The 13261-nt window shown below is 43.7% G+C and overlaps 1 protein-coding gene across 1 annotated transcript in view; it reads right to left on the minus strand.

Annotated features, from left to right (window-relative positions):
* The window catches only part of LOC138607908 (golgin subfamily B member 1-like), a 42186-nt gene that overhangs the window by 11599 nt on the left and 17326 nt on the right, over positions 1-13261 (minus strand). Inside the window, exons 16-21 of the mRNA XM_069680602.1 lie at positions 12619-12709; positions 10213-10346; positions 7908-8017; positions 6138-6306; positions 5948-6052; positions 109-4389 (exon numbers count right to left, since the gene is read on the minus strand). Of these exons, the coding sequence (XP_069536703.1) occupies positions 109-4389; positions 5948-6052; positions 6138-6306; positions 7908-8017; positions 10213-10346; positions 12619-12709 (4890 nt within the window). The remainder of the gene's footprint in view (positions 1-108; positions 4390-5947; positions 6053-6137; positions 6307-7907; positions 8018-10212; positions 10347-12618; positions 12710-13261) is intronic.

Here is a 13261-nt window from a genome sequence, read left to right on the forward strand (position 1 = left end):
CTGAACCTGCGATGCTGAAACGTGCTGATGTCTTCTTTCCAACTCTTCCTTGTCCTCAAAAACTTTTCTAACTTCCTCTTGCAAATGTGTGTTTTCATTCCTGACGGCAGTGAGGAGCTTCTGGTGCTCGTCCTTCGACAAACTGATCTCCTCATGAAGTCTCTTATTTTGCTCTTCTAGTTTCTGCATCTGTGAAACCAGCTGAGACGTGTGTTTGGCCTGGGATGTGTACTGACTGTTAATTGCGTGGAGCGCCATTTCTCTCTGCTCGAGGTTTTCCGTCAGTGCGTTCATTTGAGCCACAACTTGAAGATGTTGTGATTTGAGCCTTTCTATTTCGACAGTCAGCTGTGCCACGCTGGCCTTATGAGAGGAGAGAGCTTCATCCTTCTCCTTTGAAAGACTCGAGTTCAGGTCTTCAGTTCTCTCAAGTTTGTGATGGATCCCAGATAACTCGTTTCTCAGCGCTTCTATGGTGCTCTTTGCCGTCTGATGTTCGTTATTGGTATCATCCAATAACTTGCGAAGGTTTGACACCTCATCAGTCCTCTGGGACAGCTGCTTCCTCACATCTTGTAGCTCCTCCAAGTTAGTTGCATATTTCTCTTGAAGGTTGTTAAAGGCACTTTGCGTTTCCCCGGCTGACTTCTTGAGGTTTTCGGTCTCAGTGGACAGTAACTGAATCTGACTCTGATGCTGTGACACCAGCTCCGTGCTTTCCATGAACTGGGTTTTGAAGAGCGAAGCCTCGTCGGCTCTTCTCTGAGTATCCTGAAGAGACGCTGATTGGTCCAGAAGAGATGCATCCTTTTCTTCCAGGTCCTTTTTCAGATGTTCAGCCTCAGATATCTGCATTTGGAGGGTGTTGTTGAGCTTTGTGACCGATTCTTCAAGGTGGGAAACTTGTTCTTTCAAGCTCTCGCACTCCGCCTGTTTGGCCTGCAGATTTAAATTGAGATTTTCAACTTCAGCCACAGAATGATTTTGATATTCAAGACTCGACTCTTCTTTTTTCTCTAAAGTGTTTTTCAGCAGTAAAGACTCAGAAGTAAGACCGTCAACCTGACCTCTTAGTCTACCGACAGACTCTTCAAGCTCTGACACTTTTGCACTTAAACCGACATTGTCATCGGCCTTCTGTTTCAGCTGCTCCTCCTGCTCAACCATCCGACTGTTGAGCTGCTGGATGAAGTTCTCCTGCTGTTTCAGGGAGTCCTCTTTTCCTCGCATGGTCAAACTAAGCGCCTCCTTCTCTGAGCGCACAACTTTGACCTCCTCTTTGAGTTCCTCTCCCTCTCTTTGTGCTCTGGACAGCTTTTTCACAGCTTTCTGATATTCAGATTTGATTTTTTTGTTCTGCTCATTCAGTGCTTGAATATTATCTTTAACATCGATGATCTCTGCTTTCATCTGGTCCTCTTCCTGTGTCAGGTGCTGCTTTTCTGCCGTGAGTTTCTGCAGAGCAGTCTTTAGACCGTTTAGTTCAGCTTCCATCTCTGCAGAAGTCTCGTTCATGGCACCAAGCTGACTGCTGAGTGAAATCACAGACTCGTTTCTTTTATTCAGCTCATCTTTGTGGTTTTGTAACTCGTGTTTTACCTCTTTTAACATCTCCTCTTTCTGCTCTGTCTGCTGTTTTGCCTCCACACACTCCTGCCTGAGAGACTCTACCTCACCCTGCATCTGCGATAGGAGGCCTTTCTGTAACGTGACTTCATTCTGAAGAACACTACACTCCTCTGCTTTCTGCTGAAACATTACATCTTTCTCCATCAGCCCTGACTTGAGGACGGACCCTTGCTCCTGAAGCATAGATACCGTATCCTGAAGTTGCAGCAGTTGGTTCTGCTGAGCTTCCAGCTGTGAACTCTGACCTGTCACAGTTTGTTCTTTCTCATTTAGGGACATGTTGAGGTGACTGACTTGGTTCTTTAAGCCATCAGCTTCCTCTTGCAGGCTTTGAAGTTGTTCTTCTCTCTCTCGTACCGTTTTTAACAGATTAGCACATTCACTTGTTTTCTCAAGCAAACCTGCAGAGTTCGACACCTCGCTTTCCTTCAGGATCTTTTTTAACTCTTCTGCCGTAAACGTCAGAGTTTCCTTTTCCTTCAGCAGCCCTTCAACTATTTTCTGACTCTCTGAGATTTGATTTCCAAGCTCCGAATTCTGTTCTTGAAGTAAACTCCTTTCTGTTGTTAGCTCAGACACTGATCTGATGTTGTGAGCTAACTCGTCTTGTAGTTTCTGATTAGCTTCTGTCAGGCCGCTAATCTGCAAACTAAAACTGGAGCTCTGTTCAACAGTCGCTTTAAGCTGTCCATCAAGGTCTGACAGAGCCTGTATTTGCTGAGCAAGCTCCTTCTCTCTGGATTCACAGGCAGCACGAAGCTGTCTGTTCTCCTCAGTCACTGCCTGGATGTTGCTGTTTAAGCTAACGACCTCTGCTCGTCTCAGCTCGGCTTCAGATCCGAGCTTTCTGGCATTTTCTTCCATGACTGAAATTTGCTCGCTCAGAGACTTTATGCTCTGGTTTTTATCATTCAGTTCGTCTTTGTGTTCCTGACACTGCTGTTTCACATCCTTCAACATTTGCTCTCTCTCTTCTACTTGCTTGCAGAGTTTCGACTGTTTTTTATGAAGTGATTTAGTTTCTGCTTGTAGCTTGGACGCTGTATTTCTCTGTTGTGTAATTTCATCCTGGTTCTCCTTTAACACTGCATCCTTCTCCATTAACACAGCCTTCAGACTGCATTCCTGCTGCCGAAGCAGAGACAGCGTTTCCTGCAGCTGCGTCTGCTCGTGTTGCTGGGCCTCTGTTTGTGCTCGCAGGTCACTGACAGTCCTCTCTTTTTCTGCCACCTCATGCTGGAGCCGGCCTACATCTGAAGTCAAGCTCTGCACTTGCTCCTGCAGCTGTGTCACCATCTCCTCCCTGTCCCTGAGTAGCTGCTTCAGATTACTACATTCATTTGTTTTCTCCAGCAGAATCTCTGAGTTTGAGTGTGTGCTTTGCTCAAGGACTCTGTTTAACTCATTAGTTTGAGCTGTCAGCTCCTCTTTATCTTTCTGCAGCCCTCCGATCACAGCGGTGCTTTGTGATTGCTCTGTTTGCAATATGGATATTTTGTCTTGCAAGGAATCTTTTTCAACCCTGATATCTGATATTGTTTTTACGGTTTCAGTTACTTCCTGTTCAAGTCTCTCTTTCTCTTTTGTGAGACAATGCACTTGATTCTCAAGACCGGAGTTGAGTTCAAGAGCAGAAGTGACCTTTCCGCTGAGTTGATTTACATTCTGCATCTGCAGCTCGAGCTCCTCGCTCAGCCCTGAAAGGTTTTCTTGCAGCTGCTTTTTCTCGGCCTTCACGGTTTTTAAAAGGTTCTTGAGTTTGGAGATGTTTTCTGATTTACTTTGAAGTTCATCGCTCAGCTGCTTGTTTTCTGAATCCCGGACTTCCAACTCACTGTTGAATTTCTGCCTCTCATCTTCAGCCTGTTTGTCAGTTGCTTTTATTTGGTTTTGCAGTGATGTTATGGTTTCTAATTTCTCTTGCATCTCCTTCTTAACACGCTCCTCGCTCTGTACTTGCTCCTCCAGTTGTTTAGACAATGTCTGCTTTTCGTTGTTGGATTTTTCCACCTGTGCAAGAAGTTTGTTCTGTTCATCCTTGAGAGATTTAAGCTCTGTTTCACGCGCCTGCTCTGTGACAGTTAGCTGTTGCTGTAGTTGCTCATTGCTGGTGTTTTTGTCCTTGAGCTGCAAAACGAGTCCCTCTGACTCCTGCAGCTTCTGGGTGGATGAAGTCAGCTGTTCCTTTAGCGACGTGATGTGTGACTCACATTCAGACAGATGGTTACGATGGCTCATCATCTGTTTCTGGATGTCCCCTCGAAGCTCCTGAATGGTTCTCTTGTCCTCCTCCGCCTGCTTTATTAAATGTTCCACCTCAGCCACTTTGGACTCTCTCTCCTCTTTGGCCTTCACCAACTCCGTCTCAGCATCCTTCAGACTCCCGACCAGCTCCGTCATCCTGCTATCCAGGGCCTGCTGGTCTGAGTTCTGTGACTCTCTCATAATCATGGCCTCCCGCTCTGCCTTACTCAGCGCGTTTTCTACATGAACCAGAGTCTCCTCTTTGAGTTTGAGCTCCTGCTTCAGCACTGTGACCTGTTCTGCATACTCCGCCATGTTTCCAGAGAGGGTTGATATCTCCTTGTCCTTCTCCACCAGGATATCTTTGAGACTGTCAATTTCCCGCTCGCAGCTTTGAAGATCGTGGATGAGTTGGGCTCGTTCTTCCAAGTAGGCATTATTTAGTTTGTCGAGCTCCTCGTTCGTCTGGTCGAGGTCAGTTTGTAACGTTTCTATGGTGACTTCCTGCTTTTGTGTCTGAAAAAGGAGAAAAAGAATAATGACATAAGATTAATAATTATCCCATTTTCATTCGAGTAGCGACAAGGAGAATTTACTGATTAACAATCCATTTCTTAATTGCTCCAGCAGATTGCCTCAGCCAGAAGCTGCAACAAGCTGGATTGGCTGCAACTTAATCCCTGAAAGAAATCTGCCTGATCAAAGTGCCCACTAGATGTTTGTGTTGTTTCGACTGACAGGCTCAGCTTGTTATTCTAAGTGTGTGACAACATTACAGACACAGACGCTACATCGCTCTCTTCAGAGCCACCAGACTCTGTAACAAAAGCAGTTATTGAAGCTCGTAGAACACGGGAGCTGCTGGTCTACTGCTGCCTCGATCGATTAGTTTTTGTGTTATTGTGTGACTTTGCTATTTAAAATGGTAAGTTTAAATCCAAAACAAACTTCCTTACTGAGGCAACGGCAGACCAGCAGCTCCCATGTTCTCTGACGTACATTTCTGTTTTCAGAGAGCGATGTAAGAGCGGCGACATTACGCTCTTAAAGGATCTTTAGAGAACTCAAGGTCTCTCTCTGTAGGGATCCTTTCTGTAATGTTGATAGATTAAAAACAATCTGAGCCCGTCAGAGGCAAAAACAGGAACTTTTAGTAGATGTATATTAATACGGGGCATCGGCCTGCTGGGACTATATTGCAACTGGGTTGTCAACATGTTCAACACTTGATACTTTTTGATACCACGTGTTTTAAAACGACACAATCTCCTTTATTTTTATGTTCAATCGCACCGAAAGGTACCGACGCTTTAAAAAACACAACAGATCTACAGTCGGATTTAGACCCAAAGCTGCTGTGCAGCTGTGGTTGAGCGACATAGACAGGAAGTGGAGAGAGCGAGCGTCGTTTATGTGAAGAAAGCAGTGAAACAGAGAAATAAGACGTTATCTTCTGATTGTGTCGCAGCGGTTAAAGAACAAACTAACACGCCTACACCTCCGTACAACCCGCAGGAAGGGACAGGGTTTAGATTCTATAAGCCAAAGTAGATTGTGTGTCTGTCTGCTCCACCCTCCGTCACACCTGGAGTTCCATTGCTCCACCACTGAGCTCCAGACCGCTGCCCAGCGATGGATGTCAATCACAGCAGAATAATAAGAACAGAAACGCAGCTGAAGGGCAGATCCTCTGCAGACAGACACCAGCTCACTTCTCCTGGATGCCGAGTGATGATGAAGAGGGAATATTTTAACATGTAAACTCCTGCTCATTCAGCCTTTCATTACTATGAACAGGAAGTCAGATGAGTCGCTGTGTGTTCAGTGTTTTTCTGTCCCAGCACGGTGTGGAAGTGACCTAATTTTTTGTTCCTAGGACTTTTTTTTCTCCAAACAGGTATCGAGTATCAGTTTTTTTTTTAACTAGTGTTGTATCGAAGTTTGAAATTCTGGTATTGTGGTAACCGTTGGTGCAACAGTTACTTGGTGGCTGTCGGCTGAGGCAATCTTCTGGAGCAACTCCAAAAACTTTTTGCGCCCGTATATATATAATGTTCATATTTATAAACCCCACCTTCTCCTTCAGAACACTCAGCTTCTGTGTGACGTCCACAACTTCTGTCTTCAGCTCAGAGCACTGTTTCTCTGAGCTGCTGCATTTCTTGGAAACATTCTCAAGCTGCAGAAACAAAAACAAACAAATGAACTACTGAATAATGAACAGTGACGAACAGATTCAAACAGAAAAAGGGGACGAAACGTACAGTGTGCTCGGTCTGAAGCAGCTTGTCGGACACCTCCTTGAACTGAACTTCTTTTTCACTCAAAGACTCTCGGAGGCTGTTGATGAGCTCGAGCTTCTCAGACGTCTTGGCCAACGTGTTCTCCTTCTCAATCAGGGAGCTTTCCAGGCACTCTTGTGTGTTACTCAGTCTAAAAAACACAGTCATAACAGTTACAACTCCATTAAAACAGTTATTATACCCAAAAAACACCAATATCATTATTCCTTATCCAAAGATCCAAAGATATTTGAATGGGTGAAACCTGCACTGACAAATGGGAATTGAGATCGTGATGCAAAAGAGTTTTAAAGGTACAGGCCGAGAAGTGACCTCGTGTTCTGACAGATGGTGGCATCACAGGAAGCTTTTGGTGAATGTTGTCGGGTGTTAGGGCTGCACAATCAATCGAATATTAGTGCTAATCACGATTTTGTCTTCACGTGATAAAATAAACATGATCAACATGTGAAATGCTCCGCCCGTAGAAAATCTGCTGCATATGAAATCAAGCGCTCCCTACACTAACAGCCGCTCCCCCAGGGGGCGATGGAGAGCTTTGGGCTTCACTTTTGTGGGGAGCTGGCGTGCCATGTGATGAGCGCCTAACTCGCAGCGGCAGTTTAGAGTGGAAGAGTAAAAACAGAGACGGTGTTTCGGTTCAACGAGTGACCATGTTAACTGGAGACTTTTAGCCAAATGAGTCTGTGGTTGTCGTGGTTACAGCAGCTGTTGAAAACAGGAAGAGAAGGCGTAGCTGTCCTCGAGAATGACTCTTTGTTGTTTTTCACTACGATCTCAGAGTATACTTCTCGGTTACGCAAACGTGTCATGTTGGGCAGAAGCCATTTCAATCAAGGTCATTTCATTTAAAGCTCCTGTGAGGAGTTTTTATCTGGTTATGAAACTGAAATGAATCCTGATGACTCTGTGTGACCTGCAAAAGAAAACCAGACCATCAGCGACAAGACTGAGTATTTCTATGAAGTTATTTTTACTGCCTCAAACCGCTGGAGGGGGAGAAGCGATTAACTGCACACTGCCTTTGTTTACATTTCCCAGGGTCAAAATTTAGAGTGAGTGATGCATCTGACTGTTACAGAGCTTTGCCATTACAACTGATGTCGACGACTAACGCTCAGTCACGCTTTGAATGCTGCTTGTTGTTACGCTAAATCAGGAAGAGAGAGGGTCACTCGTTACACGGAAACACTGGTCGCCCGAAACGGCTCATCATCGCTTGTTTGGAGGTATTTCAGGAGATGTTAAGAAGAAACAATAATCAGCGCCGCACAGGAACACAACTGACTTGTTCAAGCAGCTGAAAAAACAACATGCAGCATGATGAGTGTGTGAGGGCCGAGAGGAAGGACGAGCTGCTGTCCGTCCTCCAGCACCGAGTCAGACATCCAGAACAGAGACGCTGCACAGAGACACCCTATCCACCCAACTCCCAAAGACACGCTGAAATTACCCATGATGCACCACATTCAGGTAAAGAAGCTATTTTTATGTCTCTAAGTTTGATGCAAAATCTGTACACGGGTCAGAATGTAGCACAAAATGGAACTGAAAGCGCTGATCTGTTTATTTTAATGTGAAAGTAATATTTAGTACTCAGTAACTCAGCAGATGTCAGGACATGAAGATGGAAAATAAAGGCTGAAGAATGTAATTAGAAAGAAATGTGCAGCTTTTATAATAATAATAATAATCGACTGATGTTTTTCCTGCTGTGACTGGATGTCTTACCCTTTGAGCTGCTCATTGAGACTGCTAACCAGCAGCTGATGCTTCTCTGCATCTCTGCTCTGCTGACTCCTGACGCTGGCGAGTTGGCTCTGCAGTTTCTCTGACTCGTTCTGTGGTGGCAGAAAAACAAAGATCAATATGCAAAGATTAAATTCTTCTTGGCTGGAAAAAGAAATTCTCACTGCACACGGACGAGGACGACAGCAGACCCGCTGGAGAAGCATCAAAGGACACTCTTACGTAATGTGCAGTGTTGTTATCCCCAGAAGAATTGTTGATATTTTTCCCCCAGTTGTATCAAAATAATAAACTTTGAAATCCACAATTTTGATTCCGAGTTCAACAGTGATGTGTGATTTTTGACACCCAGGAGGTCTGCGACAGAACAAACCAGAACGTGTCCAAGATTAAACAAGCACACCACACCATTAGCCGTCACCGCCAGAGGTGCTCTCTAGCGCACACATACATGAAGGCCCAACACACCTGAGAGACCCAAAATGGCTGCTCATCTTCATCTACATCAAACGTCACCTGTGTTAGAAGGGTTTGTTACAAAATCCTAGTTTTTGGAAGGGAACATGCAGATTCACTCGTTGTTACGTATCAGTGGGTAAGTCATTGATAGAGGTTACATTTTCACTGACAGAAGTTGTGTTCAGACCAAACGCGAAGCAAACTTTTGCCACACATTGCTTGCACGAGATGGGCTGTGGAATCATTTGTGTTTATCCAAGTTGGTTAAACGAAACCTAAAAACTGCATCTGAGTTTATCCAGAGACACACAGCTGGGTTGGTCTCCTCTCCTCCTCCTGAGCTGTGTCTGATGAACTCTCCTGCTGCTTCCAGCTCCTTGAGGCTGACCAGTGCCCAGTGTGATGAGCTGTTAGCTCGGATCAGTAACAAGATTTCTCTGATGGACACCAACTACCGGCGTTCTGTTTCAGCTGTGGAGCGCCTGTCCATCTGTGTCTGCTGAGTGGCAGTTTCACTGTATCTATCAGGTCACATGTAGTCTGAGATCTGTCTCACTACAGCGCTATGAAGCCAGAATAAACAGATGTTACTGAGATTTAATGACATTAAACAGGCTGAGAGGATGCTGAGAGAACTACATCATGAGGCAGGGTTTTAAAAGGTCTGAATTCATGTTTTATCAGGTCTGTCGACGTCAACATGATCCTGTTAAAGTCGAGGTGAAATGAAAAATGTCATGTTAATCCTTTTAGATCACATCCCCGTAATATTGTGCATCTGTTTGACAATATAGGCCAAAAAAATACAGAGAATCCATTTCTTCGTATTCTTATATCAAAATCTGATCATTTTTTCTTCCTGTAAAACTAAACTTCACGCGTGCTTACGTAAGTTAGCACCAAACTATTTCAACCAATCAATCTGCAACATTTAGCCGCAGAGCACCAAGAACGCTCGGTCAGTTAGCTAGCTACTGCGCTGTGGAGAACGTCTGTCTACGCCCACTTCTCAACGATCAAATCAAATCCCTCTAATGATATGTCCCGCCTGCACATCCTGCTTCACTCGGAAATACGTCACGATACGGAAGCTAGATACTCTGGAAATGTTTCAGCTCGACTTTAAGATTTCCTAAAATAAAAACTATATCTGTGAGAGATTTCATTTATTTTTGCAGCCGGAAGCTCTGCGTCCTGAAACTCTTCTGTTTATGACACAACTTCAATACTTTCATCAATTATTGGATTTATTGACTTTAATAAACATTCAGCTTTGGTTGTACAGACTCGACTATACTCCAGAAATGACATCACAATAAGAAACATCTACAAAGTATAAATCAAATAACCTATTTCTTTTTTTTTAAAGATTATTTTTTTGGCCTTTGGCTTTATTTATAGGACAGCTGAAGATAGACAGGAAATGTTGGGAGTAGAGAGGGGGGGGTGACATGCACCAAATGATCGGCAGACCGGGAGTCGAACCTGCGATCAGAGCGACGAGGACTGTAGCCTCAGTACATGGGCCGCCTGCTCTACCGACTGAGCCAAACAGCGCCTCCAAATAACCTATTTCTGACACAATCACAGGACTACACAACAGTCTTGACACAGCATCACATTAATTTTTTGCTAATGTTGAAAAGAATCAGCCCATGTTAATACAATTTGGAGTTCAAATTCATTTGTATCTTTGGCGTTGCCTGTTATCGTGTGACGCAGAGAAAATCGCTTCGCTTCTGGTCTGAACACACCTTAAGAGAATATTTACTGAAGACAGATACAGTTTATTCAACACTGTGGCTCTGAGAGAGTGCGCGACAGGTACCTGTAATGACTCGATGCGAGCCTGCAGCTGCAGTCGGTCCTCCAGATCTTGACAGCGCTCCTCCAGGCTCAGTATCTGCTCCTGCAGCTGGTTCCTTTCCAGCTCCAGCTCCTCCACCACAGAACGCAAACCATCTGACATGATCAGGAAAGAGAACAGGCATTAGAGACGAGCCAGGAACAAATCAAAGTCATAAATAAGGGTACAAAGGTAACTACCACCACTACTACTCTAACAGGATACATTTTCTACAGCACTAATTTCACCTGCAGAATAAAAGAGATTAAATAAAATACTTTTTTCAATCACTCATTATTCTGCAAGTTGTTACCACCAATGAAAATCAACACTTCCTGCGCAGACATTTCAGATTAAAAGCCTTCCACGGGCTCAAAGGGAATGACTGTTTGATAATAACTGTTGTACTGTAAGGCTGTCACCTCTTAAACAGCAGGAAAACTATTGTTCAAACGTGAGAAAATTTAAATAGTCAATAAATAAATATTGGATTTAAAATGTGTGTCCAACCAAGGCGAGCGTTTTAGTTTTCTTTGTGAAGACAAAATAGTGGAAACTGAAAGTCCTGCTCAGCTGATTATCAGGGTGAAAGTGGATCAACTCTCAGAAGTAATGTGAGGCAGCTTTTGGATTCAGCACCAGGAATTGTGAAGGTGAGGCTGCTGACTGAATTTTAAAACTGCCTCACAGTACAGTTACCAGACCAACATCCGACGTTACCGATCATATTAAAGGAACTACGTCATTCTACTACGTAGTTTTTGTATTGTTGAGTAACCTTAGTTTGCTTGTGTTGGGACCAATAACTGTGTATATAGATGGACAACGCGTCTCCATCTGCTGTCATTGTACGGAATTGAAGCCAAAGTAGCCTCCGTGGCGGGCGCTGCCATCTTGCAATAGTGACGTCATTTGGAGTCAGAGTCTGCGCAGTAGAAAACGGCAGGTGGAGCCGCCGTAGCCACTTCCGCTAACCAAAACACACACATAACCTAACAAAAAAACAGCAAGGATGCCACACGCCGGCGTGTTTAACAGCAGAACAGCTTCTCTGTTTTGGTCTGAGGTTAAAGTTCACTGTAGTGATTGTTTTAGTTACGTCTCCTCTCGCCTACTCTGCTGATTCGGAAAAGATGGGCTGCAGGAGCCGTATTGGTTGGAAGGGCTGTCAATCATCCTTTTTATAGCATCAAATAACTAATTCAAAGTAAACTTGTCAGAAAAATGAACACTGTGACATAAATCAGCATGATAAGAACTAACTATAATGACAGAAACATGTTTGAGAAAAATGTATTTGACGTGTATTTTGATTTTATAGTTTGACTCATGTCCCATCTGTTAACATGGAGGAGGCGGGCTTTATGAGCTATACTGCAGCCAGTCAGCAGGGGGCGATAGAGAGGGTTTGGCTTCACTTTAGGGAGCTGTCATGTCGGCCATTCTTTTATACAGTCTATGGTTGGGACCTGCCTTTTTCAAACTGTGACAGCCTTACTGGTACAACTGGGAAAAAGTGGGTAGAAATCTTAGAAAAGGTGAATCATTAGGAAGCCAAGATCACGGGACACAATGTCCGTCCATCTCCTCTGAGCATGGGCTGAATAAAAGACGTTCACTGGCAGATTTATTCATTAAAAGACAGCGTGTGAAATGCAAATTTCAGGACTCGAGATCTTTCCAGGTTTTAACCAAAAAGTACATCATTCAGTTTTACGTTTAAAGCAAAACACCCCAATTAAAATCTCAAAGTTTATATTACTTTTTTAGACACTTGTTGATGTATTTTTTGGTTTCAAGCTCCAAAAGAAAAGGCAGCATGAGAGGCAATGAAGAATAAGAGAAGAACATGCAAACAATGTAAAAACAAAACTTACCACAGATGGGGTCTGGCCACCTACATCTATACAAGCTCACAAAAATTCAGTGCATTCACTCCCAACAAAACACTAGCCAGCTCATCCAGCATGCACGTGTCCAAAGGAAACACTGTAAACTGATGGAAAATGCAAACTGAGGAATGAGTGAGTGACTCTTCAGATTATATCAATTATGCCGTCATTTTTAATAAATGGGAGATGATCTCAAATTCAGTTTGCTGCAGTGCAACAAGCTGAATCAAGCTAATCCCAGCAGTTGGTTTACCCTAATAACCCAATATAGACAACCCAGCTCTGACGTCCACAATATGTTAGAGTAAGAAGAGACAAAACCAACCCACAGCCACAATCCAACACTCATGGAGTGTTATGGTGAAAAATGTGAAATATCAACCAAAAGGCAACTGAAGTTTCCCAAAGTAATGTGCGGATGACCGTGTGCATGCCGGCGTAAACTGTCTAGCGGGTTTCACACCTGTGTCAGGAGAACTGTACTCGGGCCACCAACCTCCCATGTTCTCTCCCTCCATCGGGGTCGTGCTCTCAGAGGTGCTCCGGGGGTTCTGGAATGGGGCCTGTCCGTCAAATTCAAAGTCCTCCTGCAGGTGGGATAAAAAGGATATAAAGCCGGGCAGAGTAAGTAATCAACTCTTCAAAGATACACCTCCTGATTCAGCTCAGAAGGAAAGCAGACACGAGAGGGGCGTTGATCTTCTGAACTCTCAAAAAAGGAAGGAAAACAAGTGTTTATTCCAAAATGCTGAGTATCACTTTATATTTACCTTCGGTCAATGTGAGCAATGAGAGCATATTCAAGTGTTCTCGCAATAATTTTGACCCGAAATGGCTTTTTGTCGTGCGCCTTTACTAAAAGGTTTCAATTTAATTTCTACATTTATCAACAGTTTAATTTAAGGGAGGAAAAGTATCATTGTTAAAGGGAAACTTTGCTACTTTTATATCTTATCTCTGTATATCCAAATGTCTGTTTTCAGAGCATTGCCATTTTATATAGGGAGAACTATACTCTTCATGTTTATAGTCGTTGCTTTTACTTGTGTGAACTAGATACAAAATTCCAGTATTAAAAGTGAAATTGTTATCCTTTTGGTTGCCTCAAATTTTTAGCAGTATTTGACTGTAAATGGCTG

The sequence above is a fragment of the Semicossyphus pulcher genome, unplaced genomic scaffold, assembly GCF_022749685.1.
Source record: "Semicossyphus pulcher isolate SPU_LCO1_2020_fin unplaced genomic scaffold, fSemPul1.0.p SCAF_1, whole genome shotgun sequence".
In the NCBI taxonomy this organism is placed as follows: Eukaryota; Metazoa; Chordata; class Actinopteri; order Labriformes; family Labridae; genus Semicossyphus; species Semicossyphus pulcher.